The following is a 26,761-nucleotide window of genomic DNA, read 5'->3' on the forward strand; positions in this document are numbered from 1 at the left end:
GAATATAATCCCAAATGATTTCTATTCTGATTTCTTCTTCACATAATTTTAAAAATAACAAGTCCATAAAGCCAGGGATGTTGTACCTGAAGTAGAAGCAAGATTTCCTTGGGACTCTGAACACAGCGTGACAATTTCTCTTCTGATTGGTCAGTTTTATTGCATCACAATCAACCGCTTGATGTATAAGTGCACATTTTGAGGAAAAACTAAGAGCCTAAAGCTGATTGAACAGTGACCAATCAAACTGTCCAATCAGAGGAGAGATTTGTGCTGAGAGAACTGGGGCTAATTTGGGAAAGGCTAAGAAAGTTTGCTAGCCGTTAATACCCACCATGAAAATCTTATTTTCTGGCGACTATAAACATAATCAATCTCTCTTCTGATTGGTCAGTTTGACTGCGCTAAAATCTGCGTCTGGAGACTGAAGCTTAGATTGTAGGAAAAAAATGTTTTAAGTGACATAAAACTGGCCAATCAGAAGAGAGATTGTTTTGTGGCATTGAGACTCGCCAAAAACAAACAAATGAAAATAAAATAAACTTTAACTCTTGGTATTACTACGTTTCTTTGCCACATGGTGTTGTTACTTTGACATAAAACTGATTGGACAGTGACCGACCAATCAGAGGAGAGGCGGGGTCCTAGAACCAGGAGACTAAACACGTCAAAACGATCTCTCTTCTGATTGGCCAGTTTGGTTGAGCTAAACTCTGCAGTCCCAGATAGTAATAATTTTGGCTAAACCGTTTATCCTAATCCTGGTTGGATATTTGTTGTATTTTTATCTATTTATTAGACCAGGCAAAATACCCATTGAGATCAAGACCCTTTACAACGTTGTGGACTTGATGAGGCCAACAGTTGAACCCGGGAAAACGACACAAAACGACCCGTCTTCTGATTGGTCAGTTTGATAATTAATTTTTAAAGGAAGACTCAAGGATGGCTGCTGCGTTTATATACATTTCAGCTCGTTGTCTAATTAATGTTTTAGCGGCAACATCTTTTTTTTTTTGATAACTAAATTGCTTTGAGAAAACATTTCATCACATAATTATAGCAGATTTAGCATTATTGTGTAATTTCATATCGATGTGAAACTAAACAAAGTGGGATCTGCTTGTTTGCAAATTTATTCAATTAAAAACAGATTGTTCACAGTGTGCTAAAAAAATAACATCACACAAAACACAAAGTGACAACATCAAGCATGGCCCCGCCAAAGGGCCCAGACTTAAAAAAAAAAAACAATGTTTTGACAGTTGTTCAAGAGGTTTAATTAATATTTCCGTAAAATGTATGGAGAAACCGACAGCCTGCAGGACTTTTTCCCAAACGAAAGTGGAAAAAATGTGGTGGTATGGTTTCAAATGACACATAACAGTAGTAAGATGTGTTGTTCCTGTACAATTGCTGCTATTTTGATTTGGATCCGTATGAATAAAAACATAAAGAGCTAATAGAGATTTACTTCTGAGTATTTGTTGCTCCGTAAGGCAGAATGAAGGAGCTCAAACAGAATCATGCAGGAATGATCCATTTATTTTTTTAACTGGTGTTAAAAAAAAAAAACTGCCAGAGTGAGACCTCCTCAATGCAAAATCTGCTCAATCTGAACTCTTTTAACAGTGACTCCACTTACAGCTTTAAGCTCAATTTAAAGTGCTTTTCTCTTTCTGCAAGTGACGCGGGTGGAGACAGATTTTAAGGCTGGTTGCGTTCAAGTTTGCAGCTCTACTCTCTGCTGCTGGGTTTACGGGGCGGCGGCGCTCCTACAACCGGCGCCGAGCTGGGAACGGAGAGCAGCTGGCCGCCGTGCATGCGCTCGTTGACGCGCAGCTGGCACCCGTCCTGCAGCATGCGGATGGCTATCCTGGCGATGTTACGCGAGTCGTCCAGGCCGCAGTGAGGACGGCCTTCGTACGTCATGCCGAGCTTCTCCAACATGGTGCTCAGCTTTGTCTGCGTGCGCGGGACCTGGGAGACACATGGGGTTGGGAGTTTTAAGAAAAGTTGGTGAAGGTTCTCAGTCATCCAGGTCATGGTCATTCCAAAAAAAAAAAGTAAAAAAACAAAGCAACTGGACTTGTTTTCCCGTAGAACTACGGAAAACAAGTCCAGTTGCTTTGTTTTTTTTTTTACTTTTTTTGGAATGTTTTAAGAAAAGGCGTCAAACTTCAGGATATGCAAAGAAAATAATGCTGCACAGTGTTTACAGGACAAGAGTACCGTATTTTTTGGACTATAAGACACACTTAAAATTCTTACGATTTCTCAAAAATCGATGGTGCGCCTTATTTATGATTTTATGTGATACAATGCGGTCAAAAATCTGTTAAAATGTGCAACACTGCAAAAAAGGAACTAAAAGTAAGTAAAATTTTCTTAAAATTAGTATATTTTCCCTTGATTTGAGCAGCTAAATAAGATTATCTGCCAATGGAATGAGAATTCCCACCCCTAAAATAGGATAATTAGATATCCTGCACTTGAAATAAGATGATAGAGATGAATTGTTCTTATTTGAAGTACAAAAATCTTATTCCATTGGCAGATCGAATGATTTACCAGCTTGAATCAAAGAAAAATAATTTCAAGAGGATTTTACCTACTTTTAGTTCCCTTTTTGCAGTGAAAGTACAACTTTGGTTGCTTCGCTCAATGGATATTAGGAGCATTACGGTACACTGTGTCGCTACCTGATAGGACCCCTGAGCTGCCTACAAGACTGCCTGACTGTAATGTCTAAACTAGAAGTGCATTCATGTAAAGACCGCTACATACTCGGGTGTACTTCACGCCGGGGAAGTCCGTGCGTACTCAAGGCAGACTCCCCGCATACAGGTACGTGCCAGACTATAAATTTCTCAGAGGCAACAAATCTTTACATCAAACTGGTTTAAATGCGACACCGAGCTGGAGACACTGAGCTGCTCCGAGCAGGCGGTCACGAAGACGCGCAGCAACCTGAAAAACACAGTAGTAGCTCAAGCTCATCTTCTTTTCCAATGGCCCGGTGAAAAGGAACTCTTTAGAATACGACAACAACTTTAACAAAGAACACTGCAAAAACGGAACTAAAAATAAGTAAAATGTCCTAAAAATGTGTGTATTTCTTCTTGATTTGAGCAGGTAAATAAGATGGTTTGCCAATAGAATAAGATTTTTGCACTTAAAATAGGAGCAACTCATCATCTTATTTGAAGTGCATTATATCTAATCATCTTATTTTAGGGGGTCAAAATACTCATTCCATTGGCAGATAATCTTATTTACCTGCTCAAATCTAGGACAAAAACACTAATTTTAAGAACATTTTACTTACTTTTAGATCAGTTTTTGCAGTGAATATGTTTAACTGTGGCAGAAAACTAAAAAAAAAAAAAAAAACAGCAGAATAATGATCCAAAACATAAAAGAAAAGGTTCAGATAACCAAAAAAAAGTTCCCTAATTTGGCTTTTTATCTCTCCTCAGACCAAACACCTTTAGAAAACCTGTTGTGAGCTGAAAGCTTGGGAGTTACACAGCAACAACCCTCAATATCACTCTAAATAACTTAGAAATATTAATTGAAAATAGCAGCAAATTACAAGTTTGAAACGTCAAGTAATTTAACCTTTTGAGTAAAAAATCCCCTAATCATGCATTTAGGGTTTCCCTTTCAAAGTCACTGACAAAACCAAAAGTTAAAGAGCTAATCTGAGAGACGAATGCCCTCAGCATTTAGATGAAGACATTTAAACTAACTCCTTCATTTTGTCTGACAGACAGTAGCGCCTCCTGCTGGTCAGAAGATATATTAAAAGTTTTTAGTTCTTTACGTTTTCAAAATATAAAAAACTTTAAAGTTTACCAGACAACAGAAGGAAAGAAAGAACGAAGGATGCAAGGAGGGAAGGAAAGTACAGAACACAGGGAAGGAAAGAAGGGGGGGGGGACTCAATAAGGAAGAACAGAGAAAAACAAGAAGGGGAAGGAAGGAGGTGAGACTGAAGGAAGAAAAGCAGGAAGGACACTGTTCCTGTCCCTCTTCATAACTGTTTATATTTTCATGTTCCATGTATTTGGATTTTTTATTGTCTGTAAAGTGACCTTGAGTGCAAATAAATAACATTTTATTATTATAAGGAGGAAGTGAGGGAGGAAGGTGGATTAAAAGCAAGGAATGATGAATAAAAGAAGGCAAGACAGACACAAGGAGGGAAGGCAGTAAGAGGACAAGGAGGAAAACAAGGATGTAGGGAGGGAAAAAAGGACAGACAGAAATATACAAGGAAGAATAAACCAACAGAAGCAGACTGAAGAAAATAAACCTCAGTCTCAACAGGACCCTGCTGTGTTTTTAAATTTGTCAACAGTGTTTAAAACGGTCACTTAAAGCATTACGGCTTGGAGAAAAAAACGGTTTCAGTTTTACCAATAAGAATAAATAAAAAAGTTAGTCAACAAGATGTCAACATGCAAGAGAAAAAGACATATTTAGAAACCATTACAGAACACATCAGGCTTTACACTGCAAAAACAGACTAAACTTAACTAAAAATAAGTTAAAACTTTCTTTAAACGAGTGCATTTGTACTTTATTTGAGTAGGTAAATAAGATAATCTGCCAATGGAATAAGGTTTTTGCACTTAAAATAGGAAGAACTCATCTCCATCAACTTATTTCAAGTGGATTATATCTAATTACCTTATTTTAGGGTTAAAATACTTTCCATTGGCAGATAATCTTATTTAGGTGCTCAAATCAAGGACAAATACACTCACTTATTTTTAGTTCTGTTTTTGTAGTGTAAAGTCTGCATTAAAACGAGGACGAAGCGCCTGGAGAGGTGGAACACCGCCTGGTTCTGTCGGATACTGGAAAACCTCACCGGCTGCCAAGAATGTTTATTTTGTGGTACGTAATAAAAGCTAAAATCATCAGAATCTTAATTTAGCAGAACAAACCTTATAAAAGTTGCAGTAGGACTTCCTTATATTGATCCACTTCTTTGCGAACTGAGGATAGCGGATGCTGCTGACCCGACACTGGATGTTGAGGAACTTGCTCATGTCCCACGCCCTGCAGAGGGTCACAAACACGTCAGCGCCACAGGAGGCAGCAAACCCTGCAGCAGCGCGTCCAGCAGACCCACCCGTCGGTCAGGATGGCGTATTTGTACTTCGTCCCCAGCTCCCTCTCCTGAAGCCACTCCACCACTCGGTGAAGGACGTCCGGGAACGGCTCCGCGTCGTCCACCGTTTGCTGCAACACAAGCGCAGATGTTAGTAGCACATCAAAGTTGAAAACGTAAAATAATGTCATTTTTATTTGGAATACATCTAATGCGGAGGTGGAAAAAAAACAACTTATGCTACGAAATAATTTAAAAAAGTTTATTAAACCTTTATTTTATCATATTAGGGCTGGACGATAATTCAATGACAATGTATATCGATCGATAGACGTGTGGCGTGATAGAAAAAAAAAGGGTCGATAAAACTTTGATAGACAGTTTTCTTTCCTTCCTTTCAGCCTATCATATTAGTTGATGCTACAGTCACTACTTCGTCTCGACCAATCGTAATCGCGGACCCAGGCACGCCGTCACAAAGCGCCGCCCTCTCACACCACAACACAGAGCACGTGAATATTAGGGGTGTGCAAAATAATCGTCATGACGATGCATCGCGATTTTAATATTCGCGATCCAATGCATCGATTCTTGACGCCAAGAATCGATTATTAATTTAGAAAATGAATAAATAAAATTGCATGAGCTGCGCATAAAATATGGTTTTAAATATTTTCAATAATTATCGATATCAATCAATATGCATTTTTTTATCAATAAGCTTTTTTTCCTATATCATCCAGCCCTACTACGAAATAATTTAAAAAAAGTTTATTAAACCTTTATTTTATCAGATAAAAAACCCATTCAGATCAACATCTCTTTCACAATGGTACCACTGATCAATTTTCAAAATATTTTTGCCAAGATGCATAATTTTGGCACAGGCCTGTAGTTATTCACAGCAGAGGGTTTGCCTCCTTTTAGCAGTGGAAGGACAAATAGGGATTTACAAACTTTAGGAGGTTTGCTGAATATGTAGGTTAAGCATCTGATATCAACCGTTAAAGAAAACACGGAGCCTTACATAGGGAAAGTAAGCTGACGCCTTCAAACCTGTTTGATTCCTGTTAGTTTCACGCAGAAGTCAGAAAGCTGCGGGTTCACCTCCGGCTTCACGTAGGCCTGGAAGCTGTCCGTCTGCACAGAAATGACATTTAACGGGTGGGTGGGGGGGGCATCTTCCCCATGGAGGTCTGAGCACGGAGCTGGACTCACGATCTGCAGGGTGTGCGTGTCGATGAGGACCATGGGGAACTCGATGATCTCGTGCAGGAAGTCTGGGGGATTATCCTCTTCGCAGGTGGCCTCGAAGTCCACCACGCAGATGAAGTCGTAGTAGGTGTCGGTGGGGCCGCCCTCCGCTGCCGACTGCAGCAGCTTCTGCTTCTTGTAGTGGTTCTTCAGCCTCTTCTTCATCACGTCCTTCACTCCTCTTCACAGACACAGGTTTTTTAGACGCCGAGGCTTCAGCAGCCGAGGGGCGCGACGGAAACGGCCGAAGGACTCACCTGGTGTCGAGCTTCAGCTCCGCCAGCTTGACCCGCAGCTCGTCCTTGGACATGCGGTTGATGTGGCCGTTGGCCAGCGCGATCTCCTTGTACACCGGGTGGCTGAAGTCTCCGTTGGACTGAGACGTCTGGGGGGCGGTTTCTTCGTCGGGATGAATCCTGCTGCAGGGTTTAGTCTGGAGGGGAGAGTTCGACTCCCGGTCAGTCTGACACCAAGCCACAATATGTTTTAGCACCTTTAACGTGCTTCTCTCCAGCAGCTTACCTCAGCTAAAGGCATCTACCAAGAGACTTAAAGGCAGAGCTGGAAAATAGTCGTGGCCACACAAAATATTGACTTTCTGGGCAGAATCTGGACATTTGGCTTAGGGATGTACTCACTTTGGCTGTCAGTGGTTTAGACAATGTTATTAGGTTATTTAGCAGGCAGTAAATGTACAATGTCACACCAGCTGTAAACTGACTACATTACATCTTCAGCGTTGCCGCATGAAAAGATAAAATAAAAATATTTCGAAAAAACCAATCATGTAGGTGAATATTAAGGTCATTGCTTCCTCCCAACCGATCAACCAATCACAACGCAGACCCAGGAACCAAGCTCCGCCCCCTTCAAAGAGTTCAGAGAGCATGTTTGTTTTTCTTTCTAAAAAAAACGTGCAGTTTTGGTAAAAAGTGGGTTGAATAAAGGTTTGAGTTTGAATTCAGTGTTTCCGTGTTCTGTATCTAAAAATAGGTTGCTAAGCAACCGTATAAAATGGCCCTGGGCTGCACTTAAAATGTATGTTTTGATTTTGTTGATAATTATCGATATCGAACAATATAATTTTTATTTTATCGATATGCTTGTTTTTCTGTATCGTCCAGCCCTGTTGGATGCTGGTTAAAACGATTTTAGACAGGCAGGAAGACGGAAGACCAAACTAATGGATGGATGCACAGATGATGGACAAACGGATCTACGAAGGTTTCAGATAATGGGAAGAAGATTTAAGTCGGGAAATATAATATATTTGATGGCCTTCTTACCTCCGTCTATTAAAAAAAAAAAAAAACATTTAAATTAAAGTGCATTTTTTTAGGCTGAGAATGAATTTTAATAAGTGTAACCGGATCTTTTTCAGGAGGTTATATCATCGCTAGCTGTTTCTCAGCCTGGGCGTATGGTTTAGCAGCAGTTTCTTTAATTTTAGACCAGTAAATAAAAGCCTTTAAATTAAGGCTGACAGGGCTGCATGCAGGGCTTTCCTCTTCTTCATCTTTTTAAGTGCCTTGAGACATTTGTTGTAAATTAGCCTTAAATCAATAAACTGATTTCAGTTTGGGACTCCGTAACATTTCTATGAAACGTATTTTGTAAACATCCGGTTTTCTTCTCAATTTAACACGTCTGCAACAAATTCAGGAAAAGTATTTACTAATTTTAAGTGCAATCAGATCTATATGCTGTTAGAAGCATTGTTATACTGACAGGAAAAAAAAAAAAGATTTAAATGCAGCTATTTTTTAGTACCTGAAACGAGCCAGACTCACCTGTCCCTCTTCGGTTCCCTCTGACATTTTCACGTTCACGTATTTCCCTTCAATGTTCTCCTTGTGTTCGTCCATTTAAGAACAAAGTTAGCCCACAAGACGACAGCTAATGATAAAAAAAAACAGCCAAATATAGCCGCGCCAGCTAATATTAACTAATGTTAACGCTTCCTTAAAGCTAAAAGCAGCTTACTAATGCCATGATGGAGCCGCTGGGGTGTATATATTTACAGAAAATAAGATTAACGCGACATCCTGCGAGAAAAACAATGCCTCTCCTGAAGCTCCGCTGCCGCGCCGTTCAACTTTATTTTCTAACACCAGACAGATGAGACTATTTCCGCTTTGCGCCAAAAGTCACGCCGCTGCTCCACAGCGGCCCCCTGGCGGCGAGGAAGACCAGCTACATTTGAGAACGCTGAAACGTAAACATGCACTAAATCTCTTTTAAAATGCTAATTAATTTAGACAGCTTTAGCGTACATAAATATTTAACTGATTTATGGTAGTTAATTTCAAAAACTCATAAGAAAAGTGCACCTCTTCTGTAATTGTTACGTGTTAATAACAGTCTAAATGCAGTGTTGCTTTGAAGCGAGATGGTCATTGGTTTGAATCCCAGCCTGTAGTCTTTGTGCATGGCCCTGGTTATCTATGAGTACTCCTGCTTCTCCCAAAACCCTGACTGCTAAGGTTAATTGGTTACTGTGAAGTTAGTTGCTTATCATGTGTTGCCCTGCCGACCTGTCCGGGGTGTATTCCTCCTCTGACCTGGTGACTGCTGAAGACAGGCACCATTCCCTGCAAGCAGGTATTCACAATCTATGTAGAGATGGATAACATAATAGTCAAAAGTACTTCAAAGCTGTATCGTTGGGATTCTTTATTATGGGGGACTCTAGAAACAAAACAAAAAAATCTCGCCTTATGCTGTGTGAGTTCTGATGGAAATGAAAAGGTGGATCATATTTATTTGATTTGATAGCTTCCGGTTAAACCCAGGAGCCATACGATTCTCCTCACATATAAAGCCCATTTTCCCTATACGTCCAGGTGAAGCTTTCTCCATGTTTCCTACAGAGCACTTCGGTCTCAGACTGCAGGTTTACTTCCTAGAGTTTCTTAAAGTAGAATGGGAGGCAGATCTTTTAATTATCAGGCTCATATTTTTGTTGTCTGAGTCAGCCTTCTAAAGATTATAAACTTCAACCTTTCCTTCTTGATAAATGTTAGACTGATGCACTGAACTGCCATTCTTCACATATATTTTTAATATATCTTCATATGCATGTTAGAAATTGCTGCAAACTGCTTGTTGCCTTGAAATTTTTTTTTAATTGGCCCGTATTTGACAGTGAATGGAGCTTATTTGAACTGAACTTTTGTTTTTCTAAGTTCCCTGGAATGCCTGTTGTGATTTAGTATTATATATACACGTAAATATCTAACTAGTGTTGATAAGGATCCTCCATTAAATCTTCAAGAAAAGTCTTGACTGTGTATTGACTGTTTTATTGTTTTATTTACATGTAATAACACGAGTTCGCTGCTTATCAGGCAAATTATCTAGGACGTGATGTTCGTAAATGACCACTAGGTGTCACTATTATACAAGTTTCAGTTATTGGACCGTCCATAGGTAGAGACTGGATTTTCTCAGGTGCATTACATGGTTTACTATGAAATAAATGTCATTTTTATGTAGTATAACTTTGTCAAAACGTATTAGAAAACTAAGCCTTTGAAATGGACTGGTTTTAATAACCACATGTTAAAGGGCTTGTCACGTACTTTTGCAAACTCAAATTTTCAGTTCTCTGCCGTTTTTATATCTCAAATATTTAAAAGAATAAAATCTTACTATGAATTTGACTGCAGATATTTCTACAGCGGTCAGACCCAACCAAAAGGACGGATGGAAAGACACATGGATTACCTGAGAGACAGAGATGGGTGGATGCAAAAAATAATGGACTGATGGACAAACCAAAAGATGGCAGCTGATAAGATGGGCAGCTGGATGGACAAAAAGATGACTAAACGGATGAATACAACTTCTAGAGAACAGGTTATGGGGTAAAATCCTGAAAAACAAAATTTTTTTGATACCTCCAGGTCAATTCCAGACCGTCTTGGCCAAATAACAGTGCTGCAGAGACACTGTCAAAGAAACTCTCGTCTTTTTCCTGATTTTCCCATGATGCCAACAGAGCTGTATGATCTTCCCAGAACCATCACTATCCTCCTGCAAGATCTTCTCTATAACGCATGAGATGGTGAGGAATAAAAAAAAAACATTACAACATGATAGAAAAGCAAAGATTTATTTCCTTCTGTGAAAAAAAAAATCTTATGAAACCCACGACTATGACCTAAGCACATAAGGAAGTGAGAACTTTGCAGTGGGAGGCCGTTTCTTCTGACGGGAGTGGTGTTCGGGTACATTTAGAAAAACATTCAGACAGAATGTAAAGAAATGTTAGAAATCTCCATAACTTGTCTTTTTTTTAAAGGGAGATAAAAAAAAAAAAAAAAAAAAAAGAGAGTCAGAGGAGAAGAAAAAAGCTGCATTGGAAAGGCATCGGTCCCGTCTCACCCTCTTCATCGACACAAACGATTCAGGTTTTGGAAAAATCTGAGCTACATTTTTCAGTTCCCTCCTGTCTGTTTGTGATGCTGCTTTCAGGTCCTCTGGGGGGAGAAAAAAAGAGCAATAACGCTGATACCACTTGTGGTAATTTTCAAGGGCTAAATTCTGCTTTTAGAGCCAATAAACAACCATAAAAATATCTTAACCTTCCACATTGTTACGAGGCTCATAATAACTGAGAAAAACTCGAGTTTGGGGCCCAGTTTCATTTCAGAGGAGCCACTTTAGTGAGAAATCCGAAAGAAAAAAAAAAAGTAAGCACGATCAAAAGCTTAACAGCACTTTTAAAACATTAAAATGTGTCTCAACAACCAGAGCGCTGGGTCCAGCCTCTGTTCGCCTTCGTCTCCTCACAGTATGTGTGCACAAGTTAGCGTTCTCTCCTCGTTCCTAGCTCCGCTCAGATGTTTACATACACCCACCAGCAGCACGAATGCCATTCTTTTCTACATATTAGATCACCTGGACGTTTACCTGCATAGTTCTTGTTTAAACCAACTGGTTTCCAGGCCCGGCCGCGGCTTGTTACAGTAATCCTGCCTGGATAGGGGTGCAGTGTTTTTAAACAGCTCCTGCAAATATGCTCCGTAAAGTCAGCAATTCATATCAGTCTCATGCGTCAATTGTTTTTTTTTTTTTAATTCAGCGCTTTTGTTTGTTGTATTCCCATCCAATGATACAAAGAACTGTTTAAAAGCATCGTGGAAATTAAACCTGTGAGGAGCGTAAACATCTGAGCAAGAACTGCAACTTTAAGGAGCTGGTGTCACTTGAAATCAGAACGACTCATTTCCATACATTAAACAATGTAAATAAAAAAAAAAACATTAAGTTAACAAGGCAAGAGGCAGTTCTGAAGCTGTATGGGAATAATCGGCCTGTTTTTCAGGGTTTTTTTTTTATTCCTGGGCCGGTTCAAAGTGAAACCAAAAGCCAGCCAGTGAGTTTAGCTGCAGACTGGAATCAGGAGGGGAAAACAGGCTGGCTCTGTCTGAAAATTAACAACAAAAAAAAATCAATAAAAAATCTGCAGATCACCACCCTGTGCGCTCATAACAGTGCATATAAAACCCTGCTGTAATGTTTTAGAGACCGTGCAAAACTACAAGGTTTAGCCCAGTTTCTGATCGTTTTCTAAAACATATAAAACAGTGAAATCAAAAGATTTGACCAGCCATGCTTTAGTGTTTCGGTGGAAAGCGTGATCAGAGGTCACGGTGGTGAACACGCCCTCTTCCCTCGTGGATCTATGAAAGAAACGCCGACTCTGAAGCCAGGCGAGCCGTTTCCCCTCCCTTCCAAGCTGCAGCCCTGCGGCGTCTCGTGACGTCGGGTTCCTTTGTTTCACACGCAGACGTGAACTCGGGCGGCTCGTTGGCGAAAGCCGAAGGAACACACATTCAAACGGCGCGCGTGTCGGACACCAACGAGAACGCAGCCAAAAGTGACACAGTGGAGGCCGTCCTTCAGGTGGACGTGTGTTACAGCTAGCTGGAGCTAGCTGGAGCTGCTTCTGCACACGCCTCCACTTCCTGACACCAGATTTCCTCTTCGACTGATGTGCTCGGCTTCTGCGCGTCCTGGGAGGGGCTCGCGGCGTAAGGCTACATGTAAACTCCCCCCGGGGGTCAGTGCGGGAGGATCAGTCGGTCCAGCGTGAACTCCACCTGCTCCCAGTTCTTCCACAGCAGCACCAAGAGGGACACGCCCACGCAGGTGAAGGCCATGTGGAGGCGGCTCCGCAGCAGCGGCGCGGTGAACTTGGCGGCGGTGGAGACGCACACCAGCAGGACGGTGGCGATGGCCAGCATGATGTTGATGAGTCGGCCCAGCAGCACCTTGGCGTCGGTGTTCTCCAGCTGGACCGTCTGCTGCTGCTGCTGCTGCTGCAGCTCCAGCTTGGAGACGCGGGTCTGACACGACTCCAGGACCTCCTGCACGGACACAGAGTTAGAGAGCTGGACCGGAGCAGATCTAAACCTCGACAAACACAACCGGAACCTTTATGCATGGTAAAAGACACAAAGAAAGGAATACTTGTCGTTTCACTCAAGTAGTTTCATTCATAGCAACAGGAAGAAAACGCTTTGGTTTTCAGCTATAAAATCATAACCGGTGATTTCTTTCTGTTTCACAGCCACTCCAAAGAGCACTTAAAAAGGTGCAGCTGTGCGAGGTTTGGGTGAATTTCACAGATGCAGACTTCCTGCTGGACTGCATTCGTGGCGGAGAGCTGAACTGGAGCTCTAATCTGGATTACAACCCGGTCATCGAAGGCCACCGCGTCATTCTTTGGAGCGGGATTAAGATCCGAACACGTAACGTTAGCAGATGTTTCGCCGACTTCAAAAACAGCATTCAAGGTTCAAAGACCGTTTTCCTCCAGTTGTCAGTCCTTAAAACCATTTTACATTTTATAAGGACAACATTTATAAGAACCTGATATGATGGGAGATTTATGACAGGGAACCTGATGGGGAGACAACTTAGTGAATGGCCTGGACATACAAATATTTCCCATACACAAATAATATATATATAAATAATAATAGCAGCAAAACATTTATTGTTTATTTTGCAGAAATTAAACTCTTATTGTTAAATAACGCCATGCCTTTGCCAGACATGACGACTTGTTTTGTACTGGAAAGATTTCTGCTGTAAAATCTGAAATTATAAGCTTCAGTTTTATGGATCCCTATAGTGATGCATGCAGGACCGGTTCTGGTCGCATTACGCTTACAACTCAAAACTAACTTAAAAAAGGACATTTCTTAAACACTTTACAGGGGAATCCAACAACTGAACCCTAAATTACGGTCAGAACTTCTCTTTCATCTCACCAGAAACACAATTTCTCCGACTTCAACGTTTTCCGTCCAAATATTCACATTTAACCCTTTTTACTCGGACCCTTCAAAATAAAACCCCGCACACCCTTCAGAGGTCACCTAATGCAAAAAGAGAACTAAAAGTAAGTCAGATTTTCTTGAAATTTATGTATTTGCACTTGATTTGAGCAGGTTAATAAGATTATCTGCCAATGGAATTAGATTTTCGCACTTAAAATAAGAACAACTCATCTCCATCATCTTATTTCAAGTGAATATATCTAATTATCTTATTTTGGGAGTAAAAATACTAATTCCATTGGCAGATAATCTTGTTTAATTGCCCAAATCAAGGACAAAAACACTAATTTTAAGAAAATCTGACTTACTTTTTAACGCATCATGTTCAAATGTTACCTGTATGTCCCTGGCCCTCTCGTAGGCCTGGTAGGCCACCTTCTCCTCGATGCTGGCCAGCTCCTGCTTCAGGTTGCTGGTCTCGTGCTGGTGGAGCTCCGTCAGGTCGTTCAGCTGGTCCTCTAAGCGCTCATACCTGGCAGACGGACCACCACCATCACCACCACGCAGAGTCGTTGGAGGCGCAGAGCCGAGGAGAGAGCCAGAAAACAATGCATGACTGAGCGAGTGCGTGGGCATGAAGCGTGCAGCGGTTCCTCTGCTGCAGGACCGACGCTGCACCGAGCGCCTGGCCTTGGTTGACTTAGCAACAGTCGGCTGGTTTGCATGTTTATTTTTAGTTTGCCGTTTATTGGGACAATAAAGCTGTCAACGCCGCTGAAGCTCGGGTCGTTGGCTGGGTTCGGATCATTCATCGGGGAGATCAGGGGCTCCCGGGTTATTTCAGGACCAACGTCTTAACAGGTCGGATGGATTTTGGCTCTAGAAGGAAATCGGGGAAGGCAGATCCAGAACCACGATGTGGGTCGCAGGTTAACATTTAACTTTGGGACGCAGCGGAAAGATTAAACTGCAAACAAGTTCAGTGGATTTTTAATACTAGAGCCGGTTGAACAGGCTGAAATGCGTAGCTTCCCCTCGTCCACACTGGCTCACATTTATACATACAGGCTGGTTCTGCGTTTAAACTGGCTCCTTTTCATGTTTTAGCTGGTTCTGGACACAGCAGGCTAACATTGCACTTGGAAATGTCCCGCAGCAGGAAGACTCGCCGGACACCCTGCCTCAATTCTCCTAGAAATTCCTTAATCGCGGCAAAGAGCACGTGGTTGAAGTGCTACCTGCCAGAAGACGTAACCAAACGGAGACAAATCCAGAATAAATCCATACGCGTTCACCCCGTTCTTCTTTCTAAACCCATTAAAGTCTTTCTGCTGCATAATCAGTCCACTCTGAAAAAGAGGCGCTTAAGCGAATGCAAACTTGTGACTGGAGCTGTCCACAGTGTGAATAAACCGCCAGCGTTGACTTAATGTGCCGCAGTGGAAGTGTTTGCGTTGCGCAGGGCTTAAAACGAGAGTGTCTGTGCCAGAAGAGGAGCAGGATGAAGTCATTTTATACATATTAGAAGTTACACAATTTGGATTCAGTGTTCTGAACACAGATGTGAAATCGCTTTGGAAAAATACGATTTATATTTAGATCTCAGCGCTCAGGCTACATCTGCTGGGAAAAAATTTATAATAAGTATCGACAGCTGACAAGCTATTTACGCTGCATTCAGGTTTGTTTTAAATCTCATTGATCTGAACTTTGTTGCCGAGTCGTGGATTTCTGATCATGTTTTGCATTTTTAGCCACTTTTAAACTCATTAGTTGCTGCTGAGTCATCGAAATTGAAAGATTTTAAAGCCATAAAGGGTTTGTCATCTTCAGCAGAGTGGAGACACTTCTGCTTGGACTTATTACTAGAAAGCAATTTAGGCATAATCATTGAAATCCTGTTGCAGGTGCATTAATTAGCCAACCTGATGCACCCTAATGCCAAATGTAAACTGACTGCGGGTCACAAACAGAACAGTGTGATAGCAGAACCTCAGAGGTTGTTCCCGCTGTGCTCACCTGTATCTCTCCTCCTGCATCACCTGGGTGAAGTAGGTGTAGTCTCGTTTGAACTGTGAGTTCATGGTCTCCATGTCCTCAGCCAGCTGAGTCTGAGCCTCCCTGACCTCCCGGACCATGTCCAGCACCTCCACCAGCCGTCCGTTGGATTCGGACCTGCCTGGACCTCCAGACTCCGTCATAGAGCCTCCCGCCGGGTTCCCGTTTGAGTCGGCCGACGCCGACGTGCCGGTGGAGCACTCGTCGTCGCTCTGGTACTTTGTGACTTTGGCGACGGTGGTGGCGCTGCCGCTCAGGCCCCGCGACGCGCCCTCCGCCTGCAGCCCCGACCCGGCCTCCATGGAGCTCTTCAGGTGGGCGATGTTGTCGGCGCTGCCGAACTTGTTCCTGATGAGGTTGGCGATGTCGCGCGGCTTGTTGAAGAAGAACGGCGGCGAGAGCGACACGCCGGGCCCGATGGTCTTAACTTTGTCCAGCGCCGGGTGTCGGCCGGAGGAGCTGATGTCCCGCAGGCTGCCCTCCTTGCTGTGCGTCCCGGACTCCTTGCTGCCGCCATCTCTGTGGCTGTGCTTGCCGTTGGTCTCGCCGTCCTTCATGCGTCGGTGGTACTGCTCCAGCTTCTTCTGCAGCCGCGTGATGCTCTGCGCAGACTTCTGGTTCTTCTTCTCGAACACCTGACGGATCCGGGACACCTGCTGCTTGTCGGCATTGTTCACCAACTTCAGGTACTCCGCCACGTTCTGGTCCCGCGCTTCCTGCTCCACCTTAATCTGCTCCGTCACCTGAAGTCGGGGCAGCAGGAGGGAAACTTAGCTCCAAGGCATCAATAAAACAGGCTTATCAAAAATGAATGTCTGACAGGGTAAACTTCCCCCGTTTCAATAAACCCTGTGGGCAGAAATGATCTCAACCACTGCAGAGGTCACGGAGTCAAACACCCACTGCAAAAAGGGAACTCAAAATAAGTACAATTTTCTTGAAATCAGTATATTTTTCCTTGATTTGAACAGCTAAATAAGACCATTTCCCAATTTTTTTACCCCTAAAAATAAGATAATTAGATATCCTGCACTTGAAATAAGATAATGGAGATGAATTGTTCTTTGTTTAAGTGCAAAAATCTTATTCCGTTAGCAAATAGTCTTATTTACCTGCTCAAATCAAGGAAAAATACACAAATTTCAAGAAAATTTTACATACTTTGAGTTCCCTTTTTGCAGTGAACGTGTTGGTTTAACATCCACACTGAAAGATGCACATTGTTTCAAACTGTTTAAAGACGTGAAAATTAATTTATAAATCCAAGAAGAAGCAGAAAGTCCATTTTCCGTCTTACCCATTTTGAGGAGTGGCTAAAGGAAATGCCATTTTATCACCATTAAGTTACCAAAATGTACGCAAATTAAAAACTCCAATTTAAAGGAAAAGAGAAATTAATTCAGAAAGTTTTTCATTTTGTAGCATTTTTCAGGTTCATTTGTTCAAATGAAAAGAGTCGGTTAATGTCCTGAGATTATGTCCCTCTGAATAAACACTATGGATTTTCTTAATGTTGCCGTCTGAGAAACCATTAACTGGGGAGGTCGCTGCATTTCCTCCTACAACATGTGTTGAATCCCTAAAACGTATTTCATATTTTTATAGAAAAGCTCGGAGGTGCTTTTCTATAAAAACATAAAACAGGCTGCCGTAATCTGAAACCATCTCTACCGTAAAGGTGCGGCTGCTGAAGGGTGTCACCAATAATTGACCTCATCTGATCAGCCGCTATGGTTCTTGGTCACGTCTCTGATCTCCTCCATTCTCAGATAAAGTAGGGTGACTGTTACAACTAAACGTTTTCTCTCTTCGCCGATCGTTCTGAGAAGCAATCTAGTCATGAAGGAGACGATAACTCTGATATCACTGCCGGCTTTCTGCTCTCATTTGCTCTATCAAACGTATTAAGACCCGAGCTGTCTGATCCAAACGATGTAAGAGGGACCAAACTCACCACAGATTGACTCCAATAAAGCTGAAAAACGTTCTGAGGGATGATTTGTGCAAACTTGTACGTTTGATTTTTTATCTTTTTACTAAATTCAAAACAATCTGAAACAGACTTTTCCCCCACTTTGTCATTTTGGGGTATTGGTTGCTGAATCTCAGGGAAAAGCGAAGGCGAATGCCGGCCAGATGACGCAGAAAACCAGAGAGCAGGGGTGAGTGTTCCCACCTTGAGGATCTTCTGCTGCAGTCTGTCGATGCCGAGCGCTCCCTTTGTAAAGTCCACGCCGATGCCATGAACCCCGACGCTGTCCACCACGTCCAGGTTGGACTCTGAGCCGCCGCGACGGATGGGCACCGGGATGCTGAGGATGTTGGCATCGCAGGCGCTGCGCTCTGCCTGCGGACACAGCGGCGGATCGGTCACCTGTAGCTCTTTAATGATCAGTCTGGAATTCACACTTCCTAAAATAAGTCTTAACTTATTTTACAGTTTGAAAAAAAAAATGAAAGAAAAGCCAAATTTAAACAGCAGTTTGTGGAGTAATCCACATTTCACCAACATGGAAACGTATGGGGCTCATTTGTGAAGAATAGCCAATAACGTCAGAGTCCAACAAAATGTGGTTATTGTTCTATTGAAATCCTCATATTAGAAATCAGTAACCTTCATTTAAAAAGCAGTCCACACTGCAAAAACGGATCTAAAAACAAGTAAAATGTTCTTAAAGTTAGTCTATTCGTCCTTGATTTGAGCCAGTAAATAAGATTATCTGCCAATGGAATGAGTATCTTTTCCCCTAAAATAGGATATTTAGACATCCTGCACTTGAAATAAGATGATTGAGATGAATTGTTCCAATTTTAAGTGGAAAAATCTTATTCTATTGGCAAATCATCTTATTTACCTGCTCAAATCAAGGACAAATACACCAATTTAAAGAAAATATTACTTATTTTTAGTTCTGTTTTTGCAGTGCACCGTTGGCCTGTAGCTCTGGCCGACCAACAAGATCTGCAATGGTTTAAATCAGAGCAACTGATTAAAGTCTAGACCGATATCTAACGAGACTTCAAAAATGTCGCACCAGTTTGCGCTATTTGCGAAGATTTATGTCTAAACGTGTCGCTATGCAGTGTATATGTCAGCGTGTGGAGCAACGAGGAGGAAGATTTAAGTCTGCTCAGGTGCAGGATACGATGCCCTGGCAGCTGAAGAGACATCCAGGCGTGCATACAGATTCTGCAGGCAAACAAAGCCTCTGCATTTAAATGGAGCTCCTGTTTGGCTTTCAGCAGAACACTGCACCGACCTGCTGCATCAGATGACAGGTGTGTTTATTTCCCCCATCCACCCTCTGTCTTTTAATGAGTCTAAATCTGTGGCAAGAGCGGAACAGTCTCAGAACGTAGAGCTCATTCGAACAGCAAATTGAGGATTCTTCAGTTTGGAGTGCAGATAAACAGGACAAAAAAAAAAAAAAAAAAGAATAAAAGGCAGTGAATCTTTTTCACGACCTCACAATAGACACTTAGTGGAGCAGCGAGGCGGCCCCGCAGCTCCAAACAAACAGCCTCCGGTGACTCTTGTTCTCTGCGCCGACAAAAGCAGAGGATTACATAAGAAAACCTGAAATATTGCTAATTCTGGCGGCCGGGGAGACAAAGCACGGCACACACAGACCCCGGCAGGCTGCTGACATCCCCCGGAAGGCAGGTTTTTCGTGCCTTTCTATCCCCCCCACCCTCCACCCCACACACACACACACACACACACAGAGAGGCGAGCTCAATGCGCGACGCTGTAATGGCTTTGTCCCGCGGTTTAAACCACGAGCGTCCGCGGCGCAGCCTGCAGAGTCAGCATTCGTCATCCATCACAGCGAACAACAGTCCCACAGCATCAGAGCACCGCCGCAGCATCTTCTGTTTCATCAACACACGCAGAGATGGAGGTCCACCGCTCTGAAACTGGATACTCGTGCTGCTACTGCAAACACTGTGAGATCATCCCACATTGTCAGCTTAAAAAACACAGGACATGACAAACAAGGCCGTTTTCACATTAATTAAAGTCGGCCTGCGTAGCGATTTGTCAAGCGGGCGACGCTCTGCAACTTTCTTTATGGTTACACACGTCGGTCATTTCCTATAATATAAACCTTTTGTGATGTGATCATTTTACTAAAACCTCCTGTCTGCTGTACAGCGAGCCTGGTAGGCTAAACATGTTCTATGTGAAAAAAAGAGACCTTATAATTACCAAAGAGCCAACAGCTGTATGTTTACGACCCACGGTGAGCTTTCTGAGCCCAATCCTGGCAATTCCCCAACTAAACACTAGCGCTGGAGGTGGACAGATTAAAAAAAAACGTCAACTGTTTATTTACGGCGGTCTAGCAGTATTCGTTACAATGTTCCAGGGGCACAATGTTAAAATTAGACCACATAGAGGCCTATATCATGCATTTCCACTGTTTTTCAATCAGCACTTTTTGACATTTGACAACAAACAGGAAGTGAATACCATATATGGATTACAACGACCTTGATCTGCAGCGTTTGATGAACTACGTTTGCACATCTGAGGTAAATAAGGGAAGGATTTCTCAAGTCGCTACCCTTTTACAAACTCTACTAAAGGAAGACTTTTTGCCACAGGTTCATAGATCAACTTGAATCTTGAATTTAAGGGGAAGCAACAACCCAAAGCTGAGGGAAGGAGACAACAGTACACTCACCAGTCAGGAACAGGGAGTAAACAGCCAGGCCACTAAGGAGACCAAAGCATGGCGTTTGTCAGGCAGAAAAATGCTTTTTTACACCATTTCTTCCTTTTTTCTGCCTTCTGTCAATATAAAATGTCTGCTAATGTCCTCTGATAACATTAATTAAATTACTGCTCTTTTCAAACCATCTTACCTGCACCTGAATGAGTTTCAGGTGTGGATACAAATAGTGTCTGTGTTGTGCTACATTAAAGCAGTCTAGTTTAATTAGTAAAACACAGACTGCTTATGTGGAGAAAAGTGAGACTTGCACAATTACTACCCAAGCTTACTAAGCTAATGTGGGATTTTCTGGTGACAGATGTTTAACAGCACACCATAGAAACAATGCTGCTAAAAAGTTCAGTAAATATTACATCAGGTTTCTGAATGCTGCCAGAAATGTTGTATTTCAAATTAAAGGTTAAAGGTTAAATTAAATTAAATTATTCTCCTCAGCGGTAATCTATAAGCAGGCTAGCTTCATGACAGAGCGCTTTTAAATTATTCCAGGTTATTAGATGTCCGAATATTTTTTTAACTTAATGAATAAATCTCACAATGTATCGTTACATTTTCCTATAAATACCTACTCCTTGGTTGGCCGTTGTGTTATACACTGGTGCACAAATTTTGGTCTTCAAAATGTACCTTTTTAAAAAGACAATGAAACAAACAAAGATTCCTTTTCAGGTTAAGATATCAGAATCAAAACGTGACCAAATGATTTGCTAACTATCCTCATCCTCCTCGACCGTCTCTCAGACCCAAACAGCCGTGAAACTCTGCTTTCCCTGCGTGCATTAAAAAGTAGGTCTGAGGGCACACATATCCAGCGTATGCCTGAGAGGACGCACGTGCCCGTTTTACAGAGCGGATATCTGGTCACTTCTCTCGATGTGACCCCTGTCTGCACCCAGGGCCTTTAGAGAATTATACAGATGGCTGGACATGGAGCCAAAACACACACGGGCATGTCTCCGCTGGGAAATCAGAAGGGCGTACGTCCATACTGTCAGCCTCGGTAGCTTGGCTACATAAAAATTTAATAATAAAAAAAAAAAAGGTACTGCTTTGGGAGACTGCAGTGGACTGTGAGCAGAAGAGACCATAAAGGCCACGCTGCTGAAAATATGTTGCAAATGAGCTTTTCTTTCCCAAGCTGGCAGCCCACAAATGAAGAGGCGAGCATGAAATCTAAAACCGTGAGGCGGTTCATTTCCATAACGTACTCTGGTTACTGCATGTGGAAGCTTTACTGAGTGCAAACATCTTCTTTTAAAACGCAAACACGTGACGGGCTCTGCTGCTCCTCTGCTGAGGAGTAAAATCTCGCCTTGGCAGCTGCAGAGACACGTTCCCCATTTCAGTCAGAAATAGAAGTGTTGTTTCTCTGCATTTCATGAGGTGCAATATAAACAAATGGACGGATATTTTATCCTTTCACAAACTGAATGAGGGAAAAAGGAGACCCAAAGGAACCCTGAGGCCTTTAAATAATTAAGTAAACTGAAAAAAAAAAAAAATCATTAAAGAGCTTTGGATGCAACTGAAAAGGGAGAAGGTTTCAGAGCAGGCGTATTGTTTAATTTAAACAACTCTCGGAGGATTGCAGCAGTTTTTACTTAATTTTCTTTCAGTCAGTCCAATAAGAGGATAATATTTCATCTTGGACACATAAACCTGCGGTCTCTGCAGGATGCATTGTTATATTTATGAAATTAATTCACGAGTTGCCTAATAATAATAAAATAAAAAAAATAAAAAAGTCATTTGAAGCTTAAAACTTTCTAGGTACGGTGCCGTGGGAAAAGTATTCATACTTGTTGAACTTTTTTACATCACGTTATAACCTTACGCTTCAGTATATTTGGATTTTGGGGTATGTCCTGACTTTGACTGGGCCATTTGGACCCATAAACGTGCTTTGATTTAAAGCAGGGGTGTCCAAAGTGGGGCCCGGGGGCCTTGGATTGATTTTGTGCCCCCCCCCAGATGGAGACTTTTTTCCTTTTAAACGGGGCCAAATTATTACAGACAAGTCATAATCTCACAATTGTAAATGCCCCGTACAACATAAAGTGCATGTCTTTTAATTACCACACATTTTACATTCTCTTCAGTTTCATAGTAAATAAGACCACATCTGTGATCCAATGACTTTTACTCAAATGCAGACTTTGGTGCCTTAAAACCTGCATTGAAATACTATTTATAAAAATTGGCTAAATATGGCAAGCGTTTTTTTTTTTTTTAAAGACGCTGAAAATAGACAATCTGGTTTTTTTTTTTTTTCCCCAATAGAGCCCAAAAGAATTTGCAAACTGTATGACCATCTTTTAATGAGGCAACTGTGAAAAACCCTTTTTAAGTTTTGGGTCTATGATGATTTACACATCCCCCCTTCCACAGAAAATCAGACAAATCTGTTTAATTAAAATATTGCATACCCATACTTTGTGGATCAGGTAATAAAAAAAAAAAACTATTTTAAGTCACAATATACTGTTTGGGTAATTTTAGTTTGTTTTTAAAGTGCATTTTTGGCCCTCGGGTACTTTTGACTTAATTTTGGCCCACATGAAGAAAAGTTTGGGCACCCGTGATTTAAAGCATCCGTTCCCATCTGTGTTTGTATGTTTACGGTCATTTTCCTGCTGGAAGGTGAATCTTCTCCCCAGCCTTAAATGTCCTGCATTCAACGCCATCAGCTCTGACTTCCCTGCTTCAGAAAAGCAACTAAACAGCACAATGCTTATAGTTTAGTTTTATGAACTTCCTATGACTCTTTCGAGGATGAATTTCGTCTTTCCACCCCTTCATAATGACCAGGTTTGTGGAGTTAAAAACCGACACATTGTACCGTAAAAGACACACGATAAAGCAGGAGCAGTGTCAGTGTTGGAAGTAGGTTGTGTCCGGTTTCTGCATTCAAACTAAAAGATTAGAAACATGAGATGGAGTTTGTGAAATTGTAGGTGGAAGATAGGTAGAGTCTGGCTCTAAGGCAGCTCATCTGGCCTCTGGGAGTCGAGCCTTGGAGAAAAAACAACAAACAGGATATTGCCAGGGGAAAGCGCGCCTCTAGTTGCTCCCCACACAGAACGGCAAGCTATTTATTCTGGCCTCCCATCCTTCGGCTTGTTTTTTTCCGCCGAGGCAAACCAAAAGAGGAAAACAAATCAAAAACAAGCAAAAGCCGTAAACGAGACATCCCTCGTGAACAACACAATCCCCGGCCTGTCACTCGGTTAATCAGTGCCGACACCTAGACGGGAAGGCTGAAGCGTTTTGTCAAAAACCAATCAGCTGCTGTTCTACGGACAAATCGACCCTGGACGTTTTTTTTCCATCAACTCGCGGGGCTGTTTGTCGGATATTTACAGCCACTTTTACTTAGGATAAGTGCCACACATCAGCGTTATTTAGTGAGTGTCAACAGCAGAGTCACAGGAGGCTGCAGCAACGACACTCAACCGCAGACATGAATATTTATGAGCCGATAGGATGGTTCCAGGAAAGCAAAGCCGAAGGCCAGTTTGCAGCGACCACAGAAACAACCAGAAGACCAATATGTTCATCACTTTCCAATAAAACTCAACCTCAATCATAAACGGGTAAATGAGCAAATAAAAACACGGTAAAAATAAATAATCGAGTGCTTATTTGTGCTGGAGAGACATGGGAAAGCCAAAACAATTAATTAGGTACACTTGATTCTGGGACAACGAGCGCTTAAAGCAGAGAGTGTGACAGATTACACTACATTAGTCACCCATTAGTCGGCCCAAACCCTGCGTGGGGCCATTATCTGTCTGAACCAGTGAGCCCGATTAATGCAGGCACAGCCAAACTGGTGTGTTCGAGCGCTGGGGAGGAAATAATGGGATTGGGCGAATCCCGATCAGGAGATTTAGAAGGCGAGGTCTTTATAAGTGGGTTAGTGAAGACAATCGCAGGAAGCTGTCAGAGTGACAGCATAACAGAGTCATGCGGAGTGACCGTCTCACGCCTGGACGAAGCTGGAGACCAGCGGCTTAATATAACCGTGACAACAATCCTCATAAACTGAGTTTGTTTATACATCAACAGGAGATTTAGGCTCTCATTCAGGATTCCTATAGCCTGGTTTATTTTCAAAAAGATACATTTTTACTCATTTCAGGGGCTCAAAAGTAACTGGATAAATCAACAAAACCCAAAGTAAAATGTTAATTTTCAATATTTTGTTGAGAATCCTTTGCTGACAATGACTGCCTGAAGTCTGGAAGCCATGGACGTCACCAAACGCTGGGTTTCCTCCTTAGTGACGCTTTGCCAGGCCTTTACTGCAGCTGTCTTCACTCGCTGCTTGTTTGTGGGTCTTTCTGCCTTAAGTTTAGTCTTAAACAACTGAAATGCTTTCTGGATTGGGTTGAGATCTGGTGATTGACTTTGCCATTGCAGAATATTCCACTTCTTTGCTTTAAAAAAAACTCCTGGGTTGCTTCTGCTGTATGTTTTGGATCACTGGATCAACGCCGTCCAATCAACTTTGCTGCATTTTGGCTGAATCTGAGCAGAAAGTTTATCCCTATACACTTCTGAATCCATCCAGCTGCTTCTATCTTTTGTCACATCATCAATAAACAAGTGATCCAGAGCCATTGGAAGCCATGCATGCCCACGCCATCACACTGCCTCCACCATGTTTTACAGAAGACGAGGTGTTCTTTGGATCATGAGGTGTTCCAATTGGTCACCAAACTTTCTTCTTCCCATCACTCCGGTCCACGTTGATCTTAGTCTCATCTGTCTAAAGAATGCTGTTCCAGAACTGGGCCGGCTTCTTCAGGTGTTTTTTTGGCAAAGTCAATTCTTGCCTTTCTATTTTTGAGGCAGATTAATGGTTTGCACCTGGTGGTGAATCCTTTTTTCCCTCAGAACGTACCAAACTAATGATTTGGCCCCTCCTAACATTTCTGCCATCTCTCTGATGGATTTCTTCTTTTCTCAGCCTCAGGATCCTCCGTCTCACCTCCACGGAGAGCTGCTTTGACCGCATGTTGTGTGTTCACAGCAACAGCTTCCAAATGCAAACGCCACACCTGGAATCAACTCCAGACCGTTTAACTGCTTAATTGATGACAGGTTAACGAGGGAAGAGCCTTGTTATTTATTTTGCAGCCTTCTGGATCAATTGTCCAATGACTTTTGGTCCCAAATAACAATGTTATTATTTTGCTTTTTGGACAAAAATCTACTTGTAGTTGAGCTTCACAAGATACAAACAAAGTCAAACAAAAAAAACAAACACTAATAAATTTACTGAAGAGGCAAACTCAGATGTTCCTAAAAGCTTTCTTTGGTGCTTGCTGGTGTTAAGAGGACTCGCTCCTGCCTCGTTCACCACGCTGACCTCCGCCTACACGCTTCCCTTTTTCACCAAACGCGGCGTAAAACACCGCAGCTCTCTGGACAAATATGGAGATGATCTCAGATTTGATTCAGATACTCGGGGTTTTTCACATGTTCGATTCGCCGAGGCAGGCTCTGTTCCAGGAGGCGAGAAAACACAGCGGGTCCCTTTTATTTATGACTGCGCTTCCCGGGGGCTACGCAGAGAGCTCATACACCGAGCTTAATGCATCACCTCCGCCAGAGGAGGAGGTAGAGGTTACGGGAAGCGCTACACCTGCGAGCAAATTCAAGTCCAGTCAAGCTACAAATAAAACAGATAGGAAATGTTAAGCAGAGCTGGGGCTGTGCTGGGAAACGGCAGAAATTCTGAAGGCAAAATTAAGAGTTTAATTAAAAAGTGAGGTATAAAACCTTTTTTGTTTATGTAAACAGGACTGGGGAAGCTTCGGTCTGGAGGGGATCTGCTGTGACTTCACTTTCCAATAGGAAGGCATCTTGTGGTGCAGATAGGTAGAGCTTCCCTAAGGCTTCAGGGATTTAATGTGGAATTACCCCGAGAATAAAGGCTGAGAAAAACAACCTTGGAGCAAATGGAGAAGGAGAGATAGGCCGACAACAACTCTTAAAGTTAATCCTTTCCTGCCACTCGAGGCTTAGTGCTCACCGTTTATTACACTGTTATTTAAGTTCTAAAAACTACAGACCAAAACATTTAGGTAAAACATTTTAGTAAGCACTGATATGGGATACGCAGAAGGCTATTAGTGGGAGAACCAATCAGCTGCAGCAAAGCAGGCGGGTCGGGAAGGTGAGCAGACGGATAGATGGATCACACTTTGGAAAGAGATCAACAGATTGATGGACAACCGTAAAAAAATAAAATAAAAATTAGACGGAGAATAACGTTCGGCAATATAAAC

At 42.2% G+C, this 26,761-nt stretch overlaps 2 protein-coding genes across 6 annotated transcripts in view; both read right to left on the reverse strand.

The window, feature by feature from the left end:
• Nucleotides 1-1,264: 1,264 nt before the first annotated feature.
• On the reverse strand, nt 1,265-8,497 carry eri1 (exoribonuclease 1). Of its 2 annotated transcripts, none has more exons than XM_012873840.3 (7): nt 8,167-8,497; nt 6,634-6,809; nt 6,341-6,557; nt 6,179-6,262; nt 5,144-5,253; nt 4,956-5,070; nt 1,265-1,980 (listed from the first exon to the last, which is right to left on the reverse strand). In XM_012873840.3, the coding sequence occupies exons 1-7, from the start codon at nt 8,239-8,241 to the stop codon at nt 1,738-1,740; spliced, it is 1,020 nt and encodes a 339-aa protein (XP_012729294.2). In that variant the 5' UTR covers nt 8,242-8,497; the 3' UTR covers nt 1,265-1,737. The 2 variants fall into 2 exon arrangements, with proteins under 2 accessions (XP_012729294.2, XP_021177858.1); XM_021322183.2 differs by lacking the exon at nt 8,167-8,497 and adding an exon at nt 6,899-6,985.
• Nucleotides 8,498-11,456: 2,959 nt separating this feature from the next.
• The window catches only part of tmcc3 (transmembrane and coiled-coil domain family 3), a 74,823-nt gene continuing 59,518 nt past the window's right edge, over nt 11,457-26,761 (reverse strand). For 3 of the 4 annotated variants that reach the window (XM_036149005.1, XM_012873824.3, XM_012873825.3), the window contains 4 exons: nt 17,903-18,073; nt 15,688-16,469; nt 14,065-14,200; nt 11,457-12,750 (listed from right to left, as the gene is read on the reverse strand). In XM_036149005.1, coding sequence (XP_036004898.1) covers nt 12,445-12,750; nt 14,065-14,200; nt 15,688-16,469; nt 17,903-18,073 — 1,395 coding nt within the window. In that variant the 3' untranslated portion in view covers nt 11,457-12,444. The remainder of the gene's footprint in view (nt 12,751-14,064; nt 14,201-15,687; nt 16,470-17,902; nt 18,074-26,761) is intronic. The other variant, XM_036149006.1, reaches the window with a different exon arrangement.

This window comes from Fundulus heteroclitus, chromosome 17, assembly GCF_011125445.2.
Source record: "Fundulus heteroclitus isolate FHET01 chromosome 17, MU-UCD_Fhet_4.1, whole genome shotgun sequence".
Classification (NCBI taxonomy): domain Eukaryota; kingdom Metazoa; phylum Chordata; class Actinopteri; order Cyprinodontiformes; family Fundulidae; genus Fundulus; species Fundulus heteroclitus.